This window comes from Xenopus tropicalis, chromosome 4 (genome assembly GCF_000004195.4).
Source record: "Xenopus tropicalis strain Nigerian chromosome 4, UCB_Xtro_10.0, whole genome shotgun sequence".
NCBI lineage: Eukaryota > Metazoa > Chordata > Amphibia > Anura > Pipidae > Xenopus > Xenopus tropicalis.
The window spans coordinates 1,834,970-1,862,509 of NC_030680.2; the positions used below are offsets into that span (position 1 = coordinate 1,834,970).

The 27,540-nt window shown below is 45.1% G+C and overlaps 1 protein-coding gene across 1 annotated transcript; it reads right to left on the bottom strand.

Moving 5' to 3' along the window:
- Positions 1–5,231: 5,231 nt before the first annotated feature.
- On the bottom strand, positions 5,232–26,907 carry LOC105945667. The gene is made up of 11 exons (XM_031900345.1): positions 26,797–26,907; positions 25,471–25,818; positions 22,359–22,679; positions 21,468–21,566; positions 14,543–15,016; positions 12,802–13,179; positions 12,367–12,672; positions 11,294–11,605; positions 10,090–10,386; positions 8,320–8,619; positions 5,232–6,159 (listed from the first exon to the last, which is right to left on the bottom strand). The coding sequence occupies exons 1-11, from the start codon at positions 26,873–26,875 to the stop codon at positions 6,122–6,124; spliced, it is 2,952 nt and encodes a 983-aa protein (XP_031756205.1). The 5' UTR covers positions 26,876–26,907; the 3' UTR covers positions 5,232–6,121.
- Between the last annotated feature and the right edge of the window lie 633 nt (positions 26,908–27,540).

Sequence of the window (27,540 nt, forward strand, 5' to 3'; positions counted from 1 at the left end):
TTGCTGACTTATGTTCTCTTATCCGTTCGCGAACTGTTCTCGTCGTTTGCCCAACATATGCCAGCCCACACGGGCATTTGCCCAACATATGCCAGCCCACACGGGCATTTGCCCAACATATGCCAGCCCACACGGGCGTTTGCCCAACATATGCCAGCCCACACGGGCATTTGCCCAACATATGCCAGCCCACATGGGCATTTGATGACATATACTGCGTAGGTTGAGCAACACGAGAATCTCCCATGTAACCTGATTGCATGACCTTTTCTAGGGGGATATATCCCCTCTCCTACTTGTACATTTGAGCAGCAATTGCAATTGTAACATGGAAAAGTGCCTTGTTTCCTTCTCATATCATCTCTTTGTAACACTGTTAGTTCCCAAATCTGATCTTACTAAATAGTTACCCACACTCCTCCCTTTCTTGTAAGCAATGACTGGGGGCCTCTCGAACTCCTTTATATATGGCAAATTATCTCTAACCAGTGACCAGTGTCTCCTTAGAATTTGAGCAACATGTTTACTCAAGGTGTTATATTGTTTTTAATTTCATTTTCATGTTTTTTTAAAATTTATAAGGGTATAGTGTTGCAGTTCAACTAACACTTAAAGATACACATTGATCACTTAATTGTAACACATGAGTGTCTACTTAGCTCCACTGCTGTTTTATACATTGTTGTAATGTAGGAACATCTCCACTAGAGGGAGCACAGGGGATAAAAGGTGCTGTGTGTAATTGCCAATTAGCTTGATAAAAGGTCTTGTGACCTGAAACGTTGCTGCTGCTGCTGTTGTTGTTTGCCCCAAAAAAATGTTGCAATAAAGGCATTTTAATCTACAAAGACAAGAGGTGCTGTTCCTGTTCTTCTGTACCTGGATGTGCCGATGGAAAGTGGCCATTGGGCAACCTGCACTACTTCTAACTAATCACAAGGCTTGGTGCTGACTACTACTCTCCAGAACTTCAACAGGTTCCACTTTCCTTTGAGGACATCTTGCATACAGATGTCCTTCCTGTTAACAAAAGTTACATTTCTTCGGGGAAGAACAGTTTGTTATTTCATGCCCAGCCTTCCCACAGCCTTGGCACAGTGTGCACCCGTCTGCCATATGCCCGCACTGCCGGCACCTCCTGCAAAAGTCTGGCATACCACTGAAAAAACAGTCAATGTTTACCGTACCCAAACGAAATCTCGCCGGTGGAAACACACCATTCTCGAAGATGGCCTTAAACCTGTATTTCGAGGTCCAAATTACAAGTTCATTTAGGATTTTACCTACAAAAGAACGTTTTTTTGCAGTTCCTACCAAGTACTGACTCTATCTCCTTGAGTGGCACCGCCAGCCCCCTCCCCTGAGGGGAGACTTTGCGCCAGTATGGATCGAGTCTGGGCTATTGGGGCCCGCTGGGTTATTTCCTGCCCTGCCGGCACAGTCTGACTCAGAGCATAGCTCCCAACTGTGAAATTTAGCGGGAAAGCCCCTATTTCAACAGCTCAACCTGCAGTCCCATTGGGTACACCTTCAGCTAAAGGTTAGGGCAACCCCCTTTTTTCCTGACCCCAAGGCCAAAAAGTACAAGGGTCAGTGGGCTCACATTCACCCAAAGGCTAGGGAGAGATCCTTTATTTCCAACCCACAGACCAAAAGGCCCTAAGGAGCAAGGGGCAAGGGTCATTGTCTGAAGACTATACTTGGCCATTCCCCCAGGCTGTATGGAACCCCCAGGCTGCATGGAACCCCCAGTCTGCTCAGCAAACAATTGTTTTGAAAGTTGTTTATGTTATATGATAATTCTCATCTTGGTGTTAATGTTGATTGATTTTTGGTTTTATGACAAAGATGAAGTGTAGAATAGTAAGACACTTGGTTCTCAGGTGTGTAGGATGGCAAGTGGAGGAGCTGGGTTCCCATAAGGGAGAGTGCTGGCTTATTTATAGTTGGGGGCTTTGTACCTGCACCTCCTGGCAGGAGGTGTTTTTTGCTTTTACATTCGGGCCACCAGCTGGCGCCTTACCAAGGCTATCAATGGCATTGCACCCACACACTCCTGCACCTTTTTGTGTTTAATTTGTGCCCCCTGGATGGGTGTCATAGTCCTCTGGGCTTGACCCCAGGCCAAGACTTACACCCTGGGGGAAGCTTTGGCAGAACCCTGGGTAGACGGGACTCCCCCTAGCTGCAAGGCAAGGGGGAGTCCAATGACCTGGTGGGGCTCACCCTAGCTTCAGTGAAGGGGGACCTACCTGCCCATGGTGTTTGTTGGTTGGTGCCTTGGACACATGAGTATCGGAGGCCTTCGGGTAGGACTCACTGGCAATGATTTAATATCATCAATGTAAGTTGTTTGTCGAATGACAGAATACAGAACATTTGTTAAGAACCTGCAACAATTATCCTCTATGATTGATTTCTTGGCTGATAGAGCTATGCTAACATGTGGAATCCTGTTGTAAAAAAATGACATCTAAATTCCACGCTAAAGTTCTGTTAGGGGTGCAGGGTGAGTTGTGGGCTGGTGAGGAATGAGTTAACATGCCCTGGCCATGCAGCCTATCAGAGACAAGCGTAGGCTTCTCTAACCCCCTGAGTGCACTCCCCTTTGCCAGTTCAATCAAGTCTCTCACACAGTTAGTACCTTTATAAACCTTCAGCTTTACCCGGGAGCTGAGCTGTGAGTAGTTACAATAGTTACAAAACATCTGCCTATTGTGCTGCCAACGAGTTACACACTTGTTACTTGCAGTTACACCCGGGAGCTGAGCTGTGAGTTGGTACAATTGTTTCTGTCATGCCCGCATTGTATTTCCCTGGCATGTATAGAGTTAAACTTGGCAGCATTTGGCTTAGCAAACAGCACCTCTTGTCTCCATCAAAAAAGCCTTTATTAAATATACATGGCTTTGGCAAAAGCAACGTTTCAGGCCTTTTCTCAAGCTTCCCAAGCACTAAGAGAAGCCTTATATACATGACATTATAACGCCCTCTACTGGCCATTATCCATAGGCAGTCACAGCATCTAATTACATACAAAACTTGTTACATGGCCACATTTATATACAAAACAACGTTACTTCTTTTCAAGTTTTCCAATGTTACCCAATACAAAGTACCTGTTAAAACACACAAATAAAACCAGATAAAAACAATTTACATTTGAAAAATAGCTCACAGACCGTATTCCCCATTTAGTCCTTGGGGGGGTCAGGGTCCCAAGTCTCCTAATCCCCATCGCTTCTTTTCTTAATAACATTTTTGTTCTATTTCCACCTCAATGTAGTTTGGGAACATGATCCACTATCTGGAATTGTAGTTGTTGAACCCCATGGAGCCGCAACCACTTGTTCCCCATTCTTATAGCGGATTTATGTTCACGGATTCATTCTCATACGGAGCGACATGTCTGCCCCACATATAATAAACCACAAGGGCATTTAATTACGTAAACTGCAAAAATTGTGGCACGTGTATAGTGTCCCCCTATCTTAATGGGGGTGCCCTTGCGTGGATGGTACAACGCCTCTCCTTTTTGGCAGTTAGAGCAGCAGCCGTAGCTCAGGCATGGAAATGTCCCCTGTTTCACTGTGCTACATACAGTCTGACCCCTTTTGCCTGACCCCATGTCTGACTTTATTAATGTGGAGCCAATTGTGCAATTCCTTTTATAGGACATAAGGGAGAATTCTCTGAAAATGGAGACCTCCGTTATCCCATCACACAAGACCCCCCAATGATTCCTCACAATATCTGCCCCCTGGTGGCTCAAACCATCGTATCTTGTAACAAAGGGAATGCGGTCATTCAATTTTTTTGACTTGGCCCTACAACATGTGATTCCTGTTTCCCAATCTCCTCTCTCTGACGCACCAGCAATTTACTTGGATAACCCCTCTCTCTAAATTTCTCCTGCATCTCACTCAACCTAATATTCAATTGGTCACTATTGGACACAATTCATCTCACTCTGCTCAACTGAGACTTAGGGAGAGATTTTTTAATTTGATGTGGATGAAAAGATTCAAAGATTCTACAGGGGGTCCCAAGGGACAAGTTCCTGGCCACTCCCCCCTTATGCATACGGTAATGAGGGAGGGTCCTAGCAGGGGATAAAAGGGCAACAGACCCAGGTACTCATTAGATCATACTTGGGCTTCCAATTCTGTTGGGGGGGGGGGGCTCAGGTTTCCAAACTCTTGCCTCAGGGGAACACAAAAGATAACTGGGTAACGTACATAGGGTTAATCTGTGTTTTATTCCCTTTTATTTTATTTACGGTTTTGTATGTATATGTCTCTTTTTGTAATGTCTGTGTATATGCCCTGTTTAGTCTTGTAATATTAAATATAAATGTAATAAGTTATGTCCTTTGGCTCTATAAAGATCCCACGTACCTTGTTTAAATGTTTGGGCTTCGAATGCATTAACTGCTTGTCTGTGGGTAGAGGGAAAGGTGTCTGTGTAACTGCTAATTAACTAGTTGGCTGCTGGCAGGAGAGTGTGTAATTAACCCTTTGGCTGCTAGAGTGCTGGGGGAATGAGTGGAAGCTAACCCTAACTACAGTGAGAGAGAGTGAGGGGTACATGTGTGTATTGGGGAATAGTACCTGTTGTAGGGAGCAGGGAGATACTCACATTAGGTTTCTATCCCCTGTTAATGATAGATGGGGGCAGGGAATAGTTATTTGGGGTGGGGGGGTGTCTGACGTTAGTCTAACCTGTGTGTATATGTGTGTTTATATATACCTGTATCCCCGAAACACCTGTGTCTCTGAGCCAATGGGATCATTTGGCCGGTATCATTTATGGATTAATTTTAAGGTTCCACCTAGTTCTCTATGGAGGTTGAAAAAAAAAATTATAGATGCTAGTGAATTGACCAATGAGAATTCTGATTAGATTCCCAGCACTATGTCAGCTATTCAGATATTATCTTACATATAGAAATAATTACATAATTTTCCCGTCATTATATGGCACAGGAATCAGACATGGGGATAAAGGGACAGACTTGTTCAGTGCTGGGAAACTGTGCTTATTGCTCCCAACTCCAATTGCAGGAACAGAGAACAGGGAGCCGGATTTGGTTTGATGGCAGCTGGCGGCCCCTGTGGAAAACTTTGAAAGCCTAAATCTTTAATTTAATTAGGCTTTATAACCTCTGCACTTGGGCAGTAAGTTCAGAACATTTATGTTTATGTTCTGTATACAAAATACAGCATTTTCAATTATATTCTATTTTAGACATTCATTCTAAAGCGCACAGTACCTTTAACCATCTGCCATGCCAAAAGAAATAATATAGTGTTCATTTATGTTAGCATTCCTCCTTCTAAGCCAAAGGCCTCAGTTATTTTTTAGCCAACACCCCCCCCAAAAAACACAATAGAGGTGCTCCAATAATAAAATGCAACAAGAGCTAACAATTGAAATGGTTTAAAGTCCCAGAGAACATGCATGTGTTAGTATATATGTAAGGTAGTGCTACTCACTGAGCCATTATTATCCTTTATCTATTACCGATACACCCCCACACATTTACAGAGGGATAGTTTATCACTCACAGAGGAGCTAACAATCTAATTTCCCAATCACATTCACAAAACTCACAAAGTCAGATAAATGCCCCAATTGGAAAATGTGTTTCCTGAAATAAAATGCCCTGTTTTCCGACAAGTGCTGCGCATAGGGCTGTGTGGCACATACATTCTGCCCCTATGTAAACAGTCGGGGGGGTCGGTGTGAACCCCCCACCCAACAGCAAGTGGACTCAGGGGCAGTTACTGTAATTTTTTACATTTCTTTTTCAAAACATTTTTGTCCCCAGAAATGCCCTTGTTTTATAAATCCCTTTGCAGCCATTTTATGCTGTAGGTTTGGAGAGTAACAAAGGGTAAAAATGAAAGTACAAGTAACAAATACACTTGGCTTCAGGCTTCAGTGTCTGCGCATCTGGTCCCTCCATGGGAAGTTGGCACTGCCCAGCCTTTGTAAGCAATAGGGAGCCATAGCAACGGGGTAACTCAGTGCATCTGCCTTTATGGAGGACACGTTTCCCTCGATCCTACTTCAGGGGCAGTTAGTTTCCCTTTAAACCTTATAGGCGCCTCTTGTTTATTTAAAGTGTTGAAGGTTCCAGTGAAAGTCGGGCAAATCCTTTGTTGGAAAGAAACAAATTAATTAGCAAAGGGGGGAAACATTTCAGCAAATTCTCTTTATCAGCAGCTTCGTTTATACACAAACGTCTATCACTAACGTGAGAAAGGGGCTCATAGAACAAAACTCATTGCAGCAAAGTAAATGAGCCCCTTGTCTAAATCTCACCAAAGTAAGTCGAACTTGATGGACTTTGGTCAACCAAAAGCACCTTTAGGGTTAATTTTAAATGAATGTATATTGGAAAGATGCTAAAATGTCCAGGAAGGGTTAATACCCTGTGGGGTCGGGGCTGCCAGTATAGGGGCTCAATGGTGGGGCTCAGGGATAGTGGATCCTGGAGTGATACCCACGGGGAGATTGTTTGACCAACGCGGTGGGTTCTACCTCTGGGTGTTGTACAGCTGAAAAGCAACAGTCACATCCAATGGATGAAAGTATTTGATGTAACTGTGATGTGAGTGATACCTGTTTCCATCAGATCGGCACCAACCATGGGTGAATTGGTTCCATCAAGAAAGTGTTTCATTTGTTATTGAGAAGCACTGAGGCCCAACGGCACTATAGAAATAAAGCCCCATGCCCCTGAAGATGCCCACAGTAGCTCTCCATCTTTTGCCCAACTACTGCACATGCTCAGTCTGCTCTTGGCTGATGTCACTGAGCTTAGGGAGCGACTCACAATATTCTTCTTTCCCCTGCCTGCTTGCTCTAGTCTCTGCCTGTTCCCTACATGCATACAGGCCAACCAATCACAGTCCTGTCTGGCACTTTGAGCTTGGGGAGAGACTTTAGCTGAATCCTTATTGTGGGACTTTTCTTTCCCCCTTGTAATGACCCCAAATACTGAGCTGTGTAACAAATATAAGTTACAAAGGTTGGAAATATAGGGAGAAGCTGTGACAAAAGTTCCAGTGACTTTGCTTATAATAAACACATTCTCTTGGAATAAGTGTTTCCCTGTATATAATATACTGATTTGCATATGCACCTTATGGTCTCCCCAATGTACAGAGCATTATTGTTGTGGGGATAAAAAGCAATAACTTCTCACAAAGTGATTATGAAGCAGTTGCATGGGGGTGTGTGTGCATTACACACGGGGAGAGGCCAAACTGTGCCAGTAGGTGTATAGGCAGAACAACATGATATGTCTGTATGGCACCCCCCGTCTGTATGGAACCCCCAGGCTGCTCAGCAACCCTTTGCTTTGGTCAGTGTAATGTGAGTGTTAGAGAGAGTCATTTATAGAAGGAGAGAATTCAGAATGTGTTTTGCTTAGAAAAAGCCCCAATTATCTCCTGAGCTGATATTTTGGGGGATGGGGATATGGGAATATTTGTGAGTCTGTTGTAAACAAGTTATGTCTAAATACTGAGCTAAAGCTTGTTTGTATTGATATCCTGTAATACAGTGTGTGTAATAGGGCAGCGCTAGTTTATATGTACCTGTACCCATGATGCACCTGTGTCTCTGAGCCAATGGGATCATTTGTAGGTTTCATCTAGTTCTCTATGGGGGTTGAAGAAAAAAATATACACAAGAGCATTGACCAATGAGAATGCTGATTAGATTCCCAGCACTATATCAGCCATTTTGATATTATCTTACATATAGAGATAATTACATCATTTTTCCCGTCATTATATGGCACAGGAATCAGACATGGGGATAAAGGGACAGACTTGTTCAGTGCTGGGAAACTGTGCTTATTGCTCCCAACTCCAATTGCAGGAACAGAGAACAGGGAGCCGGATTTACTCACATCAGCTGGGATTCTCATTGGGGGATTCTTTTGCATATTAATGCAGCCACTGGCTCTGTGCTGTTGTTTTGATAATTTACTACATTCCCTAAGCTCCGCCTCCCAACAGCAGCCCAGAGCAAACTGAGCATGTGCAGGAGCCAGATCTTATAGAAGATGGTATAACAAAGTAACAAGATGGCAGCCCCCTGTGGACAACTTTGAAAGCATAAATCATTACTGTAATTAGGCTTCTCAGCCTCTGGGCTTGTGCAGTAAGTTCAGAATGTTTATGTTTATGTTCAGTATATAAAATACAGCATTTCTAATGATTTTCTTTTTTAGACTTTAGTTGTCCTTTAAAGAGGAAATATTCTGCCAACTTGACTTCTTTTCCGCACACATCAACTACTTACGTCTTGATTTACACTGAAACTGTTTGGTGTATTTTCCCTTGTTGGTCACCACTTCACATTGAATGAGCTCGTTGCTGGTTGGTGGGAATCTCACGGTGCTGTTACAGGAATACAGTCCGTCCTCTCCGACTTGCGGCTCTGAAGTCACAACCTGCTCTGTGAGCGGCTCCCCAGACTTGAACCATTTCACCTCCACTTTCCTCTGGGAGAAACCAGAGATGGTTATTGTAAAGTCGGCTACTTTGTTAATTGGTGGATCTTTTGGGAACGCCGTGATCTCCGATAGGGTCGGGGGCACATCTGCAACAACAAGATTACCCTTTAGCGCCACTAGAATGAGCCCTATATCATATAAATATGGGTATTTGTAGGCTGCCTGCTATTGGCTCGTGGGTTTGAATAGTGATGAGTGAATTATTTGGCCAGAGAAAAGGGAATCATTTAACCATGAAATAAACCCAATAGGGCTGTTCTGCCCCAATAAGGGGTAATTATATCTTAGTTGGGATCAAGTACAGGTACTGTTTTATTATTACAGAGAAAAGGGAATCATTTAACCATGAAATAAACCCAATAGGGCTGTTCTGCCCCAATAAGGGGTAATTATATCTTAGTTGGGATCAAGTACAGGTACTGTTTTATTATTACAGAGAAAAGGGAATCATTTAACCATTAAATAAACCCAATAGGGCTGTTCTGCCCCAATAAGGGGTAATTATATCTTAGTTGGGAACAAGTACAGGTACTGTTTTATTATTACAGAGAAAAGGGAATCATTTAACCATGAAATAAACCCAATAGGGCTGTTCTGCCCCAATAAGGGGTAATTATATCTTAGTTGGGATCAAGTACAGGTACTGTTTTATTATTACAGAGAAAAGGGAATCATTTAACCATGAAATAAACCCAATAGGGCTGTTCTGCCCCAATAAGGGGTAATTATATCTTAGTTGGGATCAAGTACAGGTACTGTTTTATTATTACAGAGAAAAGGGAATCATTTAACCATGAAATAAACCCAATAGGGCTGTTCTGCCCCAATAAGGGGTAATTATATCTTAGTTGGGATCAAGTACAGGTACTGTTTTATTATTACAGAGAAAAGGGAATCATTTAACCATTAAATAAACCCAATAGGGCTGTTCTGCCCCAATAAGGGGTAATTATATCTTAGTTGGGAACAAGTACAGGTACTGTTTTATTATTACAGAGAAAAGGGAATCATTTAACCATTAAATAAACCCAATAGGGCTGTTCTGCCCCAATAAGGGGTAATTATATCTTAGTTGGGATCAAGTACAGGTACTGTTTTATTATTACAGAGAAAAGGGAATCATTTAACCATGAAATAAACCCAATAGGGCTGTTCTGCCCCAATAAGGGGTAATTATATCTTAGTTGGGATCAAGTACAGGTACTGTTTTATTATTACAGAGAAAAGGGAATCATTTAACCATTAAATAAACCCAATAGGATTGTTCTGCCCCCAATAAGGGGTAATTATATCTTAGTTGGGATCAAGTACAGGTACTGTTTTATTATTACAGAGAAAAGGGAATCATTTAACCATGAAATAAACCCAATAGGGCTGTTCTGCCCCAATAAGGGGTAATTATATCTTAGTTGGGATCAAGTACAGGTACTGTTTTATTATTACAGAGAAAAGGGGATCATTTAACCATGAAATAAACTCAATAGGGCTGTTCTGCCCCAATAAGGGGTAACAACAACAACAACAACAATAACCACCACCGTTAGCGTATTACTTACCTGGTAATTTTAGAAGATAATTTTTTTTCAGCGGATGTTGCAGATCCCGTCGCTTTACCCAACAGCTGACAACTTTCCCACAATGCTCTGCTGTAGGTGTTAGTGTGAGGATGAATGAGACAGAATTCTGGTTTATTTCAGTGTTTCTCATTTCTCTCTCAATTGGTTCCCCACTTACTCGCCATTCTGCTGTGACATCACAAATATCGCAGCCAATCACCTCACAGCTTAGTGTTAGTGGTTTCCCGTATATTGGGGGATTTGTATTGCAAGTGATGTCTTTGATATCTGGGAACCCTGAAAAGAAATAAGTGTTGTATTAAATTAAAATTTCTAAATACGACTTCCCAATATACAAACCCCCATATTCAGCCAAAGCTGTGACCAAAATATGCAGCTTCAACCAAGTGTCCAACTTGGTGTTTAGGGATAATCACAATGGCATTAAAGGGAAACTAAACCCTGCGGCACAGCGCGGCTCAACCCAACGTTACTCGGCTGTTGCCGGACTACAAATCCCAGAATAATGTAACATATAATGAAGGGTGAGGCATGCTGGGAGCTGTAGTCCAGCAACATCAGGGCTGTATTCTTAAAGCAATATTGCCCAATAAAACTTTCCCCCATTAAAATGCAAGAAATCCCCCAATGAGAATCCCAGCTGATGTGAGTAAATCCGGCTCCCTGTTCTCTGTTCCTGCAATTGGAGTTGGGAGCAATAAGCACAGTTTCCCAGCACTGAACAAGTCTGTCCCTTTATCCCCATGTCTGATTCCTGTGCCATATAATGAGGGGAAAATGCCATCATTATCTCTATATGTAAGGTACCAGCAAGGGGCCTGACACAGGGAATCAGCATTCTCATTGGTCACTTCTCCTGCATTTATAATGAAGTTATTTATCAGTAGAATTCTCATTGGGGAATTTTCTTGCATCTATAATGATGTTTTTTGTCAACTTCTATAGCAACACTAGGGGGCGCAGTGGGGCAGCATCACGGCTAACATCACATAAAAGGCTGAACCTCTGACTTGCTGATCTATAGGGTGTTGTTTTTGATGTTTTTAAATGTACTGACCTTACAAAAATGTTTTTATTACAGCCCTTTGACTCCTTTCACCTGTCTCAAGCTTGACCTGATCTGCTGCTCTACTGTCTCGCTCAGCAAGGATGTCTCACTCAAGATGTCTCTCTATGTAAATACCTTTTAGCTTTAAATGATATGTCCTTATGGTCATCTCCATGGAATGTGTGATCTCCACGTGGTATTCTGCCCCATGTTGGTTAATAGTAGGAATAAATATCATTTCTGTTGTTTTAGAGAACAGTCCGGACTCGGGGTCCTGCTGGGCAGGTTCTGTATCGTTTGCAGGAGAGATGGTTTTCCGGCCCTGGTACCAACGGACTGAGCAGGTTGCAGGGTAGAAATCCCGGGCAGTACAGGATAATGTGACAGGTTGGTCGCACTCAGGGACCTCAGGCTTACACTCTATTTCACTTATCAGTGGTTTAGAGACTGTCATGTAAACAGGAAAAAAACCAGAGGATTATGGGGATTGTAGAACCTGTATCATTTCATCCAAATTGCTCTGAGGCTGAGAGAGGGGAGAGACATAGAGAGGAGAGACATAGAGGGGAGAGACATAGAGAGGAGAGACATAGAGAGGAGAGACATAGAGGGGAGAGACATAGAGAGGAGAGACATAGAGAGGAGAGACATAGAGAGGAGAGACATAGAGGGGAGAGACATAGAGAGGAGAGACATAGAGGGGAGAGACATAGAGAGGAGAGACATAGAGAGGAGAGACATAGAGAGGAGAGACATAGAGAGGAGAGACATAGAGGGGAGAGACATAGAGGGGAGAGACATAGAGAGGAGAGACATAGAGAGGAGAGACATAGAGAGGAGAGACATAGAGAGGAGAGACATAGAGGGGAGAGACATAGAGGGGAGAGACATAGAGGGGAGAGACATAGAGAGGAGAGACATAGAGAGGAGAGACATAGAGAGGAGAGACATAGAGGGGAGAGACATAGAGAGGAGAGACATAGAGAGGAGAGACATAGAGAGGAGAGACATAGAGAGGAGAGACATAGAGGGGAGAGACATAGAGAGGAGAGACATAGAGGGGAGCGCAGGAATGTAGAGCATTAAAAGCAGATTGAATATTTTTTTACTTTATGAGCCAATAGACTGGGAACCAAGAGAGTCTCTAGTAATGAAGGGGAGGAGATTGGCTGAGAAACGTGACCCGGATTGGACCCGGTGCTACTTACCCAGATGTTTCAGTTCCCAGGAAACACATTTAGGATGTTGGAGACTCTCATGAGAGACCTCACACCGGAACCTCTTCCCAATGTCCCTCACACTGGGTCTGTATGTGGCACGGCTGGTACCATGGAACAACCCGCTGGCATCAGGGAGTATTGGGTCATTGTGTGATGCCAAGAGCTCATCCCCCTTATACCAGGAAACTCCCAGGGGCTCTGGGTGGAAGGAATGGATTGTGCAGGATAACGTGGTCTCTTTGCCCACAGGTAGAACCTCTGATAATGTCTGTATGGGATCCAACTCTGGGAGAGCTAAATACAAAAGGGTCAGTGTATTTTGCAATGTAACTTACCAGCAGAGCTTGTTCCATATATAAGGATAAAGCAGAATAAACATGGGAAATAAAGAAACAGATATAGATATAAAGAAAATGACTTTACCTAAAACCTGCATTTCCATACGTTTCTCGGCTGTATGTTCTGTGGCGTAATGGTGAGTCCTACAGACGTACTGAGCCCCGTGATCCCCCCTCACTGTGGGCTTCAGGGTCACGTTGCTTAGGAAGTAGTTGAGATGATCTTCTTCTTCTCCCTCTTGTTTTTCATATTCTGCCAGCTCATGTAAATATCTTGGGTCACAGATGGTGGATGTACCTTTATCCCAGCGCAGAAGTTCTGTTTCCCGACCCCCCGAATCCACTTTCAGCCAAGTAACAGAGAGCGGCTTTGGCTTGAACCCATAGATGGGGCAGGTCAGAGTCAGGGATTCCCCCTGGAGGATACGGAGCGGGGATACGATTTTGGATATCTTTGGGTTGACTAGTAGTAATAAAGGAAAATAACATTAGAAATGAGACATTGGCTATACAGTAACTCATTACATGGGGATCTAGAGTAGACCGACATACAGTAGATCTCCTTGTCAGGATAGAGATCTACAATGAGCTTTTGTTGCTCTCAGACTCACATTGGTCACTGCCTCCTCATATAATATGATTTCTGCTCACAGAGAAGGCCCAATTACATTTGGTAACAATGAACCCCAAGCTCTCTGGTGGGCACGTTAGCAGGTACCAGAATAAGTAAATAACCCAGTAACTTCATCTGTCTGTGCAGTGGGAACTCCAGGCAACCTACCTTTACTATCTCCTCAACACACTATCAATAGAATGGCCTACACCAGTGATCCCCAACCAGTAACCCTGGGGCAACATGTTGGATGTTGCTCTCAGTGCCCCCAAACCAGGGAGTTATTTTTGAATTCCTGACTTGGGGGCAAGTTTTGGTTGAATAAAAACAAGATTTCCTACCAAATAAAGCCCCTGTAAGCTGATAGGGTACATAGAGGCCCCTAATAGCCAATCACAGCCCTTATTTGGCTCCTCCATGAACTTTTATGGTGCTTGTGTTGCTCTTGAAGCCTTTCTACATCTGATTGTGGCTCCCGAGTAAGAAAGGTTGGGGACCTCCCGCCTACAGTATATATTTCATGTCTACTCTCTGGTACCTAGTACCTTCCATACTTACCCAACTTGGACTCTCTCTCTCAAGTGGGCCCTCAGTGTTCTGTGTGTGTGTGTACAGAGAGATACCATAAAACTATGGCACATAGGGATTCCCCTGTACTAAGCACAATTCAGCAGGAACAGCCCCCTAAGTTTGCCCATAGCCTGTACAGAGAGATACCATAAAACTATGGCACATAGGGATTCCCCTGTACTAAGCACAATTCAGCTGGAACAGCCCCCTAAGTTTGCCCATAGCCTGTACAGAGAGATACCATAAAACTATGGCACATAGGGATTCCCCTGTACTAAGCACAATTCAGCAGGAACAGCCCCCTAAGTTTGCCCATAGCCTGTACAGAGAGATACCATAAAACTATGGCACATAGGGATTCCCCTGTACTAAGCACAATTCAGCAGGAACAGCCCCCTAAGTTTGCCCATAGCCTGTACAGAGAGATACCATAAAACTATGGCACATAGGGATTCCCCTGTACTAAGCACAATTCAGCAGGAACAGCCCCCTAAGTTTGCTCATAGCCTGTACAGAGAGATACCATAAAACTATGGCACATAGGGATTCCCCTGTACTAAACATAATTCAGCAGGAAACTTTAAGTGAAAAATGGACTGTCACAAAATAAGCTTTATTAACAAATAAAGTCATGTGTACTTACCTCCCTTGACATCCAGCCGATGGGACACAGAGATGGGGGCACTCAGAGTAATGTGATACACTCGCACTGTCAGTTCTGCCCCATCATCTGCCTCTATGTCGGGGGTTATACGGATTGTGCACTGACAGTTGGAAATACGATATTCACTTGTTGTTATTACAGGAACCATTTCCACTCGCAGCGCCCTCTGTGCCGGGGGCAGATATTGCACATTCCCATTTCCCATTAACCCCTCTCTCTCTGGCGCAATAACCACACTCTGCTCATCTCTGTGATGCGCCACTGGGGCAACGGAACCAGTTTGGGCCTCAGAATCCCAGGAGTAAATTTCCATCACTTCTCCCCTTTTTCTTCTCAAAAACAATGTAATTCTGATGGGTTTGGGTCGGAAACCAGAGATCTGGCAGGAGAGAGTCGCCTCGTTCATATGCACCAAATGTTCCGCTCCGGTAATGGAAGAGAGTTTGGGGGGTTCTGTAACAAATAAACCCATTTAGTTACCAGTAAATTGCAGTGTTAGTGCCACAGAGGGAGCCACCGGGGACCAGCGAGACTTATTCTTTATTATTTGAGACATTTTATTTACAAATTAGACAGAGATATAAATATGCAATCTGGTGCCAAACAAGTGGCTGGAGAAGGAAAAGAGATTCAGATCCTGTTTTTAAAAAAAATTGTGGTAATTCTTAATCAGGTTTGTGCATTTTTATACTGTGGGGGTGTAAAGATCCTACTGTTTAATATACTGTATATACTCGAGTATAAGCCTAGTTTTTCAGCACCCAAAATGCGCTGAAAAGTCACCCTCGGCTTATACTCGAGTCGGGTGCCATGGGTCCCTCTAGACTAGCACCCTCTGTCCTTTGTGTACAAATTAGGCCCCCCACAACCAGACCCTCCAGTGCTTATTGTTTTTGTTGACCCCCTTCTCCACTTACAGAGCTAGTTTGCTCTTTTTCTTTGAAATAAATATTTAAAAACATATACCCCACTGATGCCTCAATTAATGTAATTTTATTGGTATTTATTTTGATGAAACTTAGCAGTAGCGGCTGCATTTCCCACCCTAGGCTTATACTCGAGTCAATACATTTTTCCCAGTTTTCTTAGGTAAAATTAGGTACCTCGGCTTATATTCCCATCGGCTTATACTCGAGTATATACGGTATATATTGTACAGAAAATGGGGAAAAAAAATCACAAAAGTAACGTCCAATGGATCAACGAAGGTCTCAGAAGCACAAATGTTGCTGCAATTAGAATCCTGAGCCAGAACGGAAAGCGAGGGGGGTCATTTCTCAAAGAAACACAATGGCAAGATATGATTGGGTTTTAACCCATCATTATATTATTCCAAATATAAAACAATAAATGGGCAGGTGATGTGGCTACGCATGTAGTAAGCAATATCAGTAGCATAAAGATAAGGGCATTGTTACACCCAGAAGGCAAACGTACATGATATTTGCTTCCATCAAACCTGCACAAACATAGGAAACAAATGAAATTCACTATGGGGTGTGTTTACTAAGACTGGAGATAAATATCACCAGTGATGTTGTCCATAGCAACCAATCAGCAATTAGTTAGAATAAGTCACCCACAAGTTAGCAATCAAAAGCAAAGATCTGATTTGTTGCTATGGACAACATCACCGGTGATATTTATCTCTAATCTTAGTAAACACGCCCCTAAGATTCCATCTATGTTGCCATATACAGAGCCCGAAGTGTTTCCCCCCCTTCTTCAGTAAAATATTACCGTTTAGAGTAACATTTTAGTGTGTTATAGAATGTCATGTCCTTGGAAACTTTTCAATTGGTCTTAATTTTCTATTTTTTTTTGGTAGATTTTTATGTCTTTTTCTTCTCCATTAGTCAGACGTCAGGAGGGGGTCACTGACCCCGGCAGCCAAAAATCTCTTGTTCTGAGGCTACAATTTTAATGTTACCGTTACTTTTTTAAATGGGAATTATTAATCAGAATGTTGGATACCACATGTAATCAGGGTTGGACTGGGGTGTGGAGGGCCCACCGGGGCCCGCGCCCATAGTATACCCCCCCGAGGGCCCCCCACCCGATGACCTTCCCCAAGCGCGTAAATATAACGCGTCGGGGCAGGAGCAGGGGGAGCGTCTCAAGGGTCGGGTCTGGGCTGCCGGGGCCCACTAGAGCCGGGGCCCACCAGGCCCAGTCTGACCCTGCATCTAATATGACTATACTGCTTGCATAGAACAGAAGCCAGAATGTACGTGGAAAGGGCAGGTACAAAATAGACTTTATGTGCATTTTAGTGCGACATAATAAACAGCACCGGCACACAAATGGTGCATTATGATTGTGATAAACTGCTTGGGTATCTGTGGGTTAAATGGTCCTGCTGTGTAAGTACAAGTGAAGCAGCCGGACAAGCCCAATAACCTCTGGTACATTTATTATAACATGGCAGGAAAGATTGACAGGCTCCATATTTGCTTTCAGCATAAACAGGAAGTGGGAAACAGGAAGAGGATATTGAATCATGAGAGAAATGGCAAAACAGTAGGAATGCCCTTAACCAAAATGTCCACACAGTGATAAAGAGATCCTGTCAGCATCATTATATAGCCATACAGTATGTGTATAATCCATACAGAAATCTGTTTATAAGGGCTGTAAATATACCTATAAATAAACCCACAGTGGGATCCAATGACCTAAGAAGAACAGTGACCTTATATCCCCCCAGTTACGTCACTTACACAGAGTAGGGTGGCCACCTCACCCCTTTAATACATATAGAATCCCCGTCCTGCATGGCTAATTAACTATTAAAAAAAAGGAGAAGAAATACAAGGAGACACCCAAACAGGTGGTCCCTGTCTAGACTTCAGAATTGCTGCACCGTTAACCCCAAAAAAGAAAGAGAAAAAAGGTGAAAATTATAATAGGCAATTCACTTGATCAAGTGTCATGGGACATTAAAACTTAACCTTTATTGGTAAAAATTAAAAGATTAAAGTATATCTAGAAATAATCCCCATTAAAAATCGCCTGGGGTGATATTCAATTAAAGTACAAACTATGAGGTATTATAAGGCTGCTCAGAGTTAACCTGCCTCATTCAATTCATTAAATGTATCAGCTTAAAAAATAACTATTGTATCAAACACTCTCCACAATTCAAAAGCCCCGTAGAGGCAGCCAAGGAGAGATTGCAAAAACACCTGCAACAATTGTTGCAAGATTGTTGCCAAACAAGGAGAGCTCGAGTCCCGTTTCCTTATGAGCTATATTAACTGCTGGAACGGGGTAGGGGATTCAGACCTCGTGGTAGCTGTGTTAAAGTACAGAACTCTTTCAGCTACAGGCTACAAATTCGGCCGTTTTCTGTGCCCCCCACCCCACCATGAAATGAGTGCAGGTAGCTCAAAATTGCAGCTTAACCTCCCGTTTTTTTTAACATTGAGGCACCCCTGCTTACTAAAATGCACATCAGTCGTGCAGACAAATCAGCCAAAGCTCCTCGTGAAGGGGCGAAACGCGCGTCGGGCTTGAAGGGGGGTGGAGCGGGTGTTGATGCGGGGCTCTGGGTTTGGAAGGGTGGGCTGATTTGTCTGCACGACTGATGTGCATTTTAGTAAGCAGGGGTGCCTCAATGTTAAAAAAAACGGGAGGTTAAGCTGCAATTTTGAGCTACCTGCACTCATTTCATGGTGGGGTGGGGGGCACAGAAAACGGCCGAATTTGTAGCCTATAGCTGAAAGAGTTCTGTACTTTAACACAGCTACCACAAGGTCTGAATCCCCTACCCCGTTCCAGCAGTTAATATAGCTCATAAGGAAACGGGACTCGAGCTCTCCTTGTTTGGCAACAATCTTGCAACAATTGTTGCAGGTGTTTTTGCAATCTCTCCTTGGCTGCCTCTACGGGGCTTTTGAATTGTGGAGAGTGTTTGATACAATAGTTATTTTTTAAGCTGATACATTTAATGAATTGAATGAGGCAGGTTAACTCTGAGCAGCCTTATAATACCTCATAGTTTGTACTTTAATTGAATATCACCCCAGGCGATTTTTAATGGGGATTATTTCTAGATATACTTTACTCTTTTAATTTTTACCAATAAAGGTTAAGTTTTAATGTCCCATGACACTTGATCAAGTGAATTGCCTATTATAATTTTCACCTTTTTTCTCTTTCTTTTTTGGGGTTAACGGTGCAGCAATTCTGAAGTCTAGACAGGGACCACCTGTTTGGGTGTCTCCTTGTATTTCTTCTCCTTTTTTTTGTACAATTTTACTTCAGTTGCACATTACCTCAGTGTTCTTACTCCATTTCATACAATCTTAAGATAGGAGTGTAGACAGCTACAAGCTGAAAGTGCATAGTTAGAGAGGACGGTGCTAGCTTTTTCCATTTCTATATTCTAATTAACTATTAGTTTAGATGCCTGCTGCAGACTGAACTGATTTACGTGCAGCCATGGCGAATAAAATATTTTCAACATACAGTCATTTGCTTTTAGGTTTGGTTTAATTTCATTTTAATTTGAACTAAAGATTAATCACATCTGTCACCTGTCCTTTACTTTTTGTCAGGGGAAAGTTCATTTCTGCTCCGATTTTGACATTGTCTTCAGGGTTTATTATGGATGTTGCTGTCGCATTGTATTACGCATTCAGTTTCCCTAATAAAATCTTTTTCTACAATATAAATAGATGAAGTTCAAGTGGAATATCTGGAATATAAGTGGAATTATTATTTCAGCAGTTCCCATACAACTCATGGGTTCCTCTCTGGATTAGCGCTAGTGATGAGCGAATCTGTCCCGTTTTGCTTCGCCGAAAAATTCACGAAACGGCGAAAATGTCGCACATCAAAAAAAAATTGTCGCCCGCGGCTATTCTTTTTTCACGCGGCTATTCTTTTTTCACGCGGCTATTCTTTTTTCACGCGGCTATTCTTTTGTCGCCCACAGCTATTCTTTCATCACATGACTATTCTTTTGTTGCGCTGCTATTCTTTTGTCACCCACGGCTATTCTTTCATCACGCGCTATTCTTTTGTCGCCCGCGGCTATTCTTTTGTCGCCCGCGGCTATTCTTTTGTCGCCTGCGGCTATTCTTTTGTCGCACGGCTATTCTTTCATCACGTGACTATTCTTTTGTTGCGTGGCTATTCTTTTGTCACCCACGGCTATTCTTTCATCACGCGCTATTCTTTTGTCGCCCGTGGCTATTCTTTTGTCGCCCGCGGCTATTCTTTTGTCGCACGGCTATTCTTTCATCACGTGACTATTCTTTTGTTGCGCAGCTATTCTTTCGTCGCCCGCGGCTATTCTTTTGTCGCCCGCGGCTATTCTTTTGTCGCCTGCGGCTATTCTTTTGTCGCACGGCTATTCTTTCATCACGTGACTATTCTTTTGTTGCGTGGCTATTCTTTTGTCACCCACGGCTATTCTTTCATCACGCGCTATTCTTTTGTCGCCCGTGGCTATTCTTTTGTCGCCCGCGGCTATTCTTTTGTCGCACGGCTATTCTTTCATCACGTGACTATTCTTTTGTTGCGCAGCTATTCTTTCATCGCCCGCGGCTATTCTTTTGTCGCCTGCGGCTATTCTTTTGTCGCCAGCGGCTATTCTTTTGTCGCACGGCTATTCTTTCATCATGCGGCTATTCTTTCATCACGTGACTATTCTTTTGTCGCGCAGCTATTCTTTCGTCGCCCGCGGCTATTCTTTTGTCGCCTCCGGCTATTCTTTCGTCGTCCCCGGCTATTCTTTTGTCGCGCGGCTATTCTTTCGTCGCCCGCGGCTATTATTTTGTCACGCGGCTGTTATTTTGTCACCCGCAACTATTCTTTTGACACGGGCGACAATTTTTGGATGTGCAACGAATTTTTCCGCAGCAAATTTTTTCATCCATTTCACGCAACAATCAGCTAATGGCGAAACGCGGAAATTTGCCGCAAATCCATGCCTGGCGAAACATTTCGCCCATCACTAATTAGCACCCAATCACGGCCCCCGCCTGGGGTAGCCACCTATTCTTGAAAAAAAATACCAGCCTTCCTATACATCATATAGCTTTTTTTCCAGTAGCAACCCTGCCCGGAGCCCAATGTCAGCCTGCAGCAAAAAGCCTTGTTTGCTTGTATCCAACACTGCCACAAAGGCCACCGCTCCCTTACTTTCTCCCAGGCCTGAACAATGTAATAAGTAACATTTCCAGTTCTTTATATAGATTGCTATTAGAGATGCACTGAATGCAGGATTCGGGATTGGGCCAGGATTTGGCCTTTTTCAGCGGGATTTAGGTTACAGTTGCCACCTCCGCCGATGTTTGTCGCCAGGCAGGGGACGGGCAGAGATGTCATAGGGCAGGGGAGAGGCGGGCTGTGACATCACAGGACGGGGAAGAGGTGGGGCCATGATGCCAATGAGCAGGGCTATGACGCAGAGATTGCCCAATCACCATGTCAGTCTTAGTGAGTTCTGCCCAGTTTTCCTAATTAGTTAAACCAGGCAGGAGGTTTCAACCCGGACAACTCTTCCAAAACCGGGCTATCTGGGTCAAAACCAGGCAGGTGGCAACCCTAATTCAGCCAAAGTGCCTGGCCGAACTGAATCCAGATCCTTAAAAACTGTCACATGAACACAGAAGTTGACAATATTTTACCGCCGGCTACTCGTGCAGTGCCCCTAAGAATTCCCTGAATTTCTATACTGTGTATGTGGGCAATAACTACCTGGGAAAGGAAAATAAAAATGGAGGTCCAGTCATGTACCCCGACCTATTTGTTTTGTCTATAAAGCTCCCCAGCCTGGCCCATAGGACTGGTGTTTCACCTGCCCCCCCCCGGAGAGCCTTTACTTGCCCTTTACATGTTATTTACCGTATCTCAGGTTAAATGCGTTTCATTCGTACCTTACCTTATTTCTTACCTTTCTTTCTAACTAGAAAGCAGCCGAGGCCAACCAGTAGCGCAATCACTGCAACAAGTACTGCAACTAGAATGACACTCGCTATGGGGGCGCCTGGCTCTGAAATGACATTTAGAAACATTTATTATCAGTAAAAAAGATATTAATTGTCATAATGTACATATATATTGTCATATATTCAGAGGTGAAGGCTTCATCATGTCTTTTGGTGGACTCTATTGGCTCTTTAAACCGAAACCAAACCCAAACGTAAAGCTGCGCCCCCTAGTTGATGAAAAACATAATTACACATGGAAACCAATTCCCCAATGAAAATTCTACTGACCCAAAACTTCATTATAAATGCAGGAGAAGTGACCAATGAGAATGCTGATTCCCTGTGTCAGGCCCCTTGCTGGTACCTTACATATAGAGATAATGATGGCATTTTCCCGTCATTATATGGCACAGGAATCAGACATGGGGATAAAGGGACAGACTTGTTCAGTGCTGGGAAACTGTGCTTATTGCTCCCAACTCCAATTGCAGGAACAGAGAACAGGGAGCCGGATTTACTCACATCAGCTGGGATTCTCATTGGGGGATTCTTTTGCATTTCTGCCAATGCGGGCCCTAGAGAGCTGGGAAAGATTTATTGGGCAATATTGCTTTAAGAATCCAACCCTGATGTTACTGGACTACAGCTCCCAGCATGCCTCACTCTTCATTATATGTTACATTATTCTGGGATTTGTAGTCCAGTAACAGCTGAGTAACGTTGGGTTGAGCCGCGCGGTGCCGCAGGGTTTAGTTTCCCTTTAAAATCTTGGGGGACTTGAAATGGACAAGATGAATTGCTTTATTTGGTGGCGGAAAGTGAAAAAAAAAGTTTCCTTTTCAAGTTATTTTTACCTTTTACAACGAGAGTAAAGTTTAGTTGTTGCTCAGCGGATTTGTGCTTTATTCTACAGGAATAATTATTTCCATTATCCCCAAGTAACGGCTTTAGTGTCAGCTGACTTGTTACATTGAAAGTTCCGTCGCTGGTCAATACGGGGTCCCGGAAACAGGTTCCTGCGTCCAACACTTCCTGCCTGGAGGGGCCCAGATGCTTCACCCACTGGAGTTTTATTGCCCCAGGGTAAAACCCTTTGGCTTCACACAAAATTGTCTTCTCCGTCCCAAGATCAATAGCAACGAAGTGCGGAGGTTCCAACGTGGTGATTGGTTGAGCTGAAGAGAAATAAATCCTACTTATTAAGTATTTTGTTAATTAGATAATGAGCATTCGTAATCTGCAATAACAGAGACTTCCCTAAGCTCCGCCTCCTGACAGCAGCCCAGAGCCCACTGAGCATGTGCGTGCCCTAAATCTTACAAAAGAGGGTCTCACAAAGTAACAAGATGGCGGCCCCTGTGGAAAGTATAAATCATTACTGTAATTAGGCTTCTCAGCCTCTGGGCTTGTGCAGTAAGTTCAGAATGTTTGTGTTTATGTTCTGGATACAAAATACAGCATTTCTACTGATATTCTATTTTAGACTTTCCCCTTTAATAAGACATTTAGAATTACAACTGGGGTTTATAGTCCAGTCCAGCAAGTAAAGTGTGGTTGAGCAGTGCAGCAGGATTTAGTGTATACAGTATAATGTATATTACATTGTCATTTTTACACCTCACGATATTTATGCTGAACTGTATTCTCACTATACAGCTGATCCCAATATGTTTCGTAGCTGGGTTGGCTGCGGGTTGGCTGGGTTGGCTGCGGTTTGGCTGCGGGTTGGCTGCGCTTTGGCTGCGGGTTGGCTGGGTTGGCTGCGGTTTGGCTGCGGGTTGGCTGCGATTTGGCTGCGGGTTGGCTGGGTTGGCTGCGGTTTGGCTGCGGGTTGGCTGGGTTGGCTGCGGTTTGGCTGCGGTTTGGCTGCGGGTTGGCTGGGTTGGCTGCGGTTTGGCTGTGGGTTGGGTGCAGTTTGGCTATGGGTTGGCTGCGGGTTGGCTGGGTTGGCTACGGGTTGGCTGTGGGTTGGGTGCAGTTTGGCTGCGAGTTGGGTGCAGTTTGGCTGCGGGTTGGGTGCAGTTTGGCTGCGGGTTGGGTTGGGTATTCTCACTATACAGCTGATCCCAATATGTTTCGTAGCTGGGTTGGCTGCGGGTTGGCTGGGTTGGCTGCGGTTTGGCTGCGGGTTGGCTGCGCTTTGGCTGCGGGTTGGCTGGGTTGGCTGCGGTTTGGCTGCGGGTTGGCTGCGATTTGGCTGCGGGTTGGCTGGGTTGGCTGCGGTTTGGCTGCGGGTTGGCTGGGTTGGCTGCGGTTTGGCTGCGGTTTGGCTGCGGGTTGGCTGGGTTGGCTGCGGTTTGGCTGTGGGTTGGGTGCAGTTTGGCTATGGGTTGGCTGCGGGTTGGCTGGGTTGGCTACGGGTTGGCTGTGGGTTGGGTGCAGTTTGGCTGCGAGTTGGGTGCAGTTTGGCTGCGGGTTGGGTGCAGTTTGGCTGCGGGTTGGGTTGGGTATTCTCACTATACAGCTGATCCCAATATGTTTCGTAGCTGGGTTGGCTGCGGGTTGGCTGCGGGTTGGCTGGGTTGGCTGCGCTTTGGCTGCGGGTTGGCTGGGTTGGCTGCGGTTTGGCTGCGGGTTGGCTGCGCTTTGGCTGCGGGTTGGCTGGGTTGGCTGCGGTTTGGCTGCGGGTTGGCTGGGTTGGCTGCGGTTTGGCTGCGGGTTGGCTGGGTTGGCTGCGGTTTGGCTGCGGGTTGGCTGCGCTTTGGCTGCGGGTTGGCTGGGTTGGCTGCGGTTTGGCTGCGGGTTGGCTGGGTTGGCTGCGCTTTGGCTGCGGGTTGGCTGGGTTGGCTGCGGTTTGGCTGCGGGTTGGCTGCGCTTTGGCTGCGGGTTGGCTGGGTTGGCTGCGGGTTGGCTGCGATTTGGCTGCGGGTTGGCTGGGTTGGCTGCGGTTTGGCTGCGGGTTGGCTGGGTTGGCTGCGGTTTGGCTGCGGGTTGGCTGGGTTGGCTGCAGGTTGGCTGCGGTTTGGCTGTGGGTTGGGTGCAGTTTGGCTATGGGTTGGCTGCGGGTTGGCTGGGTTGGCTACGGGTTGGCTGTGGGTTGGGTGCAGTTTGGCTGCGAGTTGGGTGCAGTTTGGCTGCGGGTTGGGTGCAGTTTGGCTGCGGGTTGGGTTGGGTATTCTCACTATACAGCTGATCCCAATATGTTTCGTAGCTGGGTTGGCTGCGGGTTGGCTGCGGGTTGGCTGGGTTGGCTGCGCTTTGGCTGCGGGTTGGCTGGGTTGGCTGCGGTTTGGCTGCGGGTTGGCTGCGCTTTGGCTGCGGGTTGGCTGCGGTTTGGCTGCGGGTTGGCTGGGTTGGCTGCGCTTTGGCTGCGGGTTGGCTGGGTTGGCTGCGGTTTGGCTGTGGGTTGGCTGCGGTTTGGCTGCGGTTTGGCTGGGTTGGCTGCGGTTTGGCTGCGGGTTGGCTGCGCTTTGGCTGCGGGTTGGCTGGGTTGGCTGCGGTTTGGCTGCGGTTTGGCTGGGTTGGCTGCGGTTTGGCTGCGGTTTGGCTGCGGGTTGGCTGGGTTGGCTGCAGGTTGGCTGCGGTTTGGCTGTGGGTTGGGTGCAGTTTGGCTGTGGGTTGGCTGCGGGTTGGCTGGGTTGGCTACGGGTTGGCTGTGGGTTGGGTGCAGTTTGGCTGCGAGTTGGGTGCAGTTTGGCTGCGGGTTGGGTGCAGTTTGGCTGCGGGTTGGGTGCAGTTTGGCTGCGGGTTGGGTGCAGTTTGGCTGCGGGTTGGGTGCAGTTTGGCTGCGGGTTGGGTGCAGTTTGGCTGCGGGTTGGGGGCAGTTTGGCTGCGGGTTGGGTGCAGTTTGGCTGCGGGTTGGCTGCGGGTTGGCTGCAGGTTGGCTGCAGTTTGGCTGCGGGTTGGCTGCGGGTTGGCTGGGTTAATTCTCAGCCTGTGTTGATGAGCCAATCCGCTGACTCCTGCCTGGGGCAGACACACAGGTTGCGGCACAGATACCCTCGGCACAATAGGATAAGCACTAACCTGACACCTCCACAGTGACGGCGCCGTGTTTCTTCTGAGGGGTGTAAGTGACAGTGCAGGTATATTCCCCTTCATCGCTGAACTGTATCTGAGTTATGGTGAATCCCGCGATGCCCAATTCAAGGTCCGTCTCAGATATGTTTAACCCACGGCGGTTTTGGGTCACGTTCCTGCTCACGTACAGATATAGATCAACTTGCGTTCCATTGGGGGGCGTCAGGGTCCACTGGACTGAGAGCTTTTTCAGATCGAGTTTTGCGGTGTCGGAATGGGTTATATTGCACGGGATTAATACATCTTGGTTCCTTAGGGATACAATGGCGCCACCTGTGGTAATTTCAATATTAGCTAAAAGGTGAAAGAAATGAGAAAAATTTTAAAGGGGATATAAACCCAGCCATGATGCTGTCCCACTGCGCCCCCTAGTGTTGCTATAGAAGTTGCCAAAAACATAATTATAGATGCAAGAAAATTCCCCAATGAGAATTCTACTGATAACTTCATTATAGATGCAAGAGAAGTGACCAATGAGAATGCTGATTCCCTGTGTCAGGCCCCTTGCTGGTACCTTACATATAGAGATAATGATGGCATTTTCCCTTCATTATAGATGCAGGAGAAGTGACCAATGAGAATGCTGATTCCCTGTGTCAGGCCCCTTACTGGTACCTTACATATAGAGATAATGATGGCATTTTCCCGTCATTATATGGCACAGGAATCAGACATGGGGATAAAGGGACAGACTTGTTCAGTGCTGGGAAACTGTGCTTATTGCTCCCAACTCCAATTGCAGGAACAGAGAACAGGGAGCCGGATTTACTCACATCAGCTGGGATTCTCATTGGGGGATTTCTTGCATTTTAATGCAGTTTTATTGGGCAATATTGCTTTAAGAATACAGCCCTGATGTTGCTGGACTACAGCTCCCAGCATGCCTCACAATTCATTATATGTTACATTATTCTGGGGTTTGTAGTCCGGCAACAGCTGAGTAACGTTGGGTTGAGCCGCGCTGTGCCGCAGGGTTTAGTTTCCCTTTAATAATCATATCCCTCTGGTTATTCCCTTTTGACCTGCCCCTGGCTGGGATTAGGGATAAGCAATGTTTTTGATCCATTTATATTCTCTATACTTTACAAGCAATTTCCCAGGTTTCTATACCTCTCTCTGCACTCACCCTTGTACTTACCATACTCATATTTACTGAAACTCCCGCCCTTAGGCACAATATTTACTATAAGATTGGAAACCAGGACATTCACTCCCGATGCAGCAACAAGCTGTGCCCTGATTGGCTAATGAATGTCAATATCTGCTCCTTACCTGAGGCTTGGGGGGAGAAGGCGATCGGTAGGAGCAAGATTAGGAAGTGGGGTGACTCCCACACTCGCAGGGACCCCATGTCCCCCCCCAAGTCTTCTTTGTGTTGACGCGAGTTGCTGAGCCCTTGCTCTGAACTTTACTTTCACTTTCCATGTAATTATACTGGAGGGCAGGGTGTTTGTTCCCGTATTCAGTGCAACGTTATCTCTGTATCTGGGTAACTGAGAACAATATCTGCTCTATTTAACTGTTTAATTGCTTCAGGCAAAAGATCTCTATAGGAAGCCACAACTACTGGGAGCGGATACACACTGACCAACTGCAAGGATACACAGACGCACACAGATAGTGAGCACCTAGGTTACAGAAGATTCAATCAAAGGGGCTGTAAACCTGACCATGATGCTGTCCCACTGCCCCCCCAGTTATCTATAGCAGTTGCCAAAAAAACATAATTATAGGAAAAAAACTGGGAAAGTTTTATTGGGCAATATTGCTTTAAGAATACAGCCCTGATGTTGCTGGACTACAGCTCCCAGCATGCCTCACCCTTCATTATATGTTACATTATTCTGGGATTTGTAGTCCGGCAACAGCTGAGTAACGTTTGGTTGAGCCGCAGGGTTTAGTTCCCCTTTAACCACCATGATGAAATCCTTTGCACTAACAGCAAATATTCTTCCAGCGTTCTCCCTAATAATGTACATAGTGTAACATTTTCACAAACAAGAAGCCAGTGGTTTA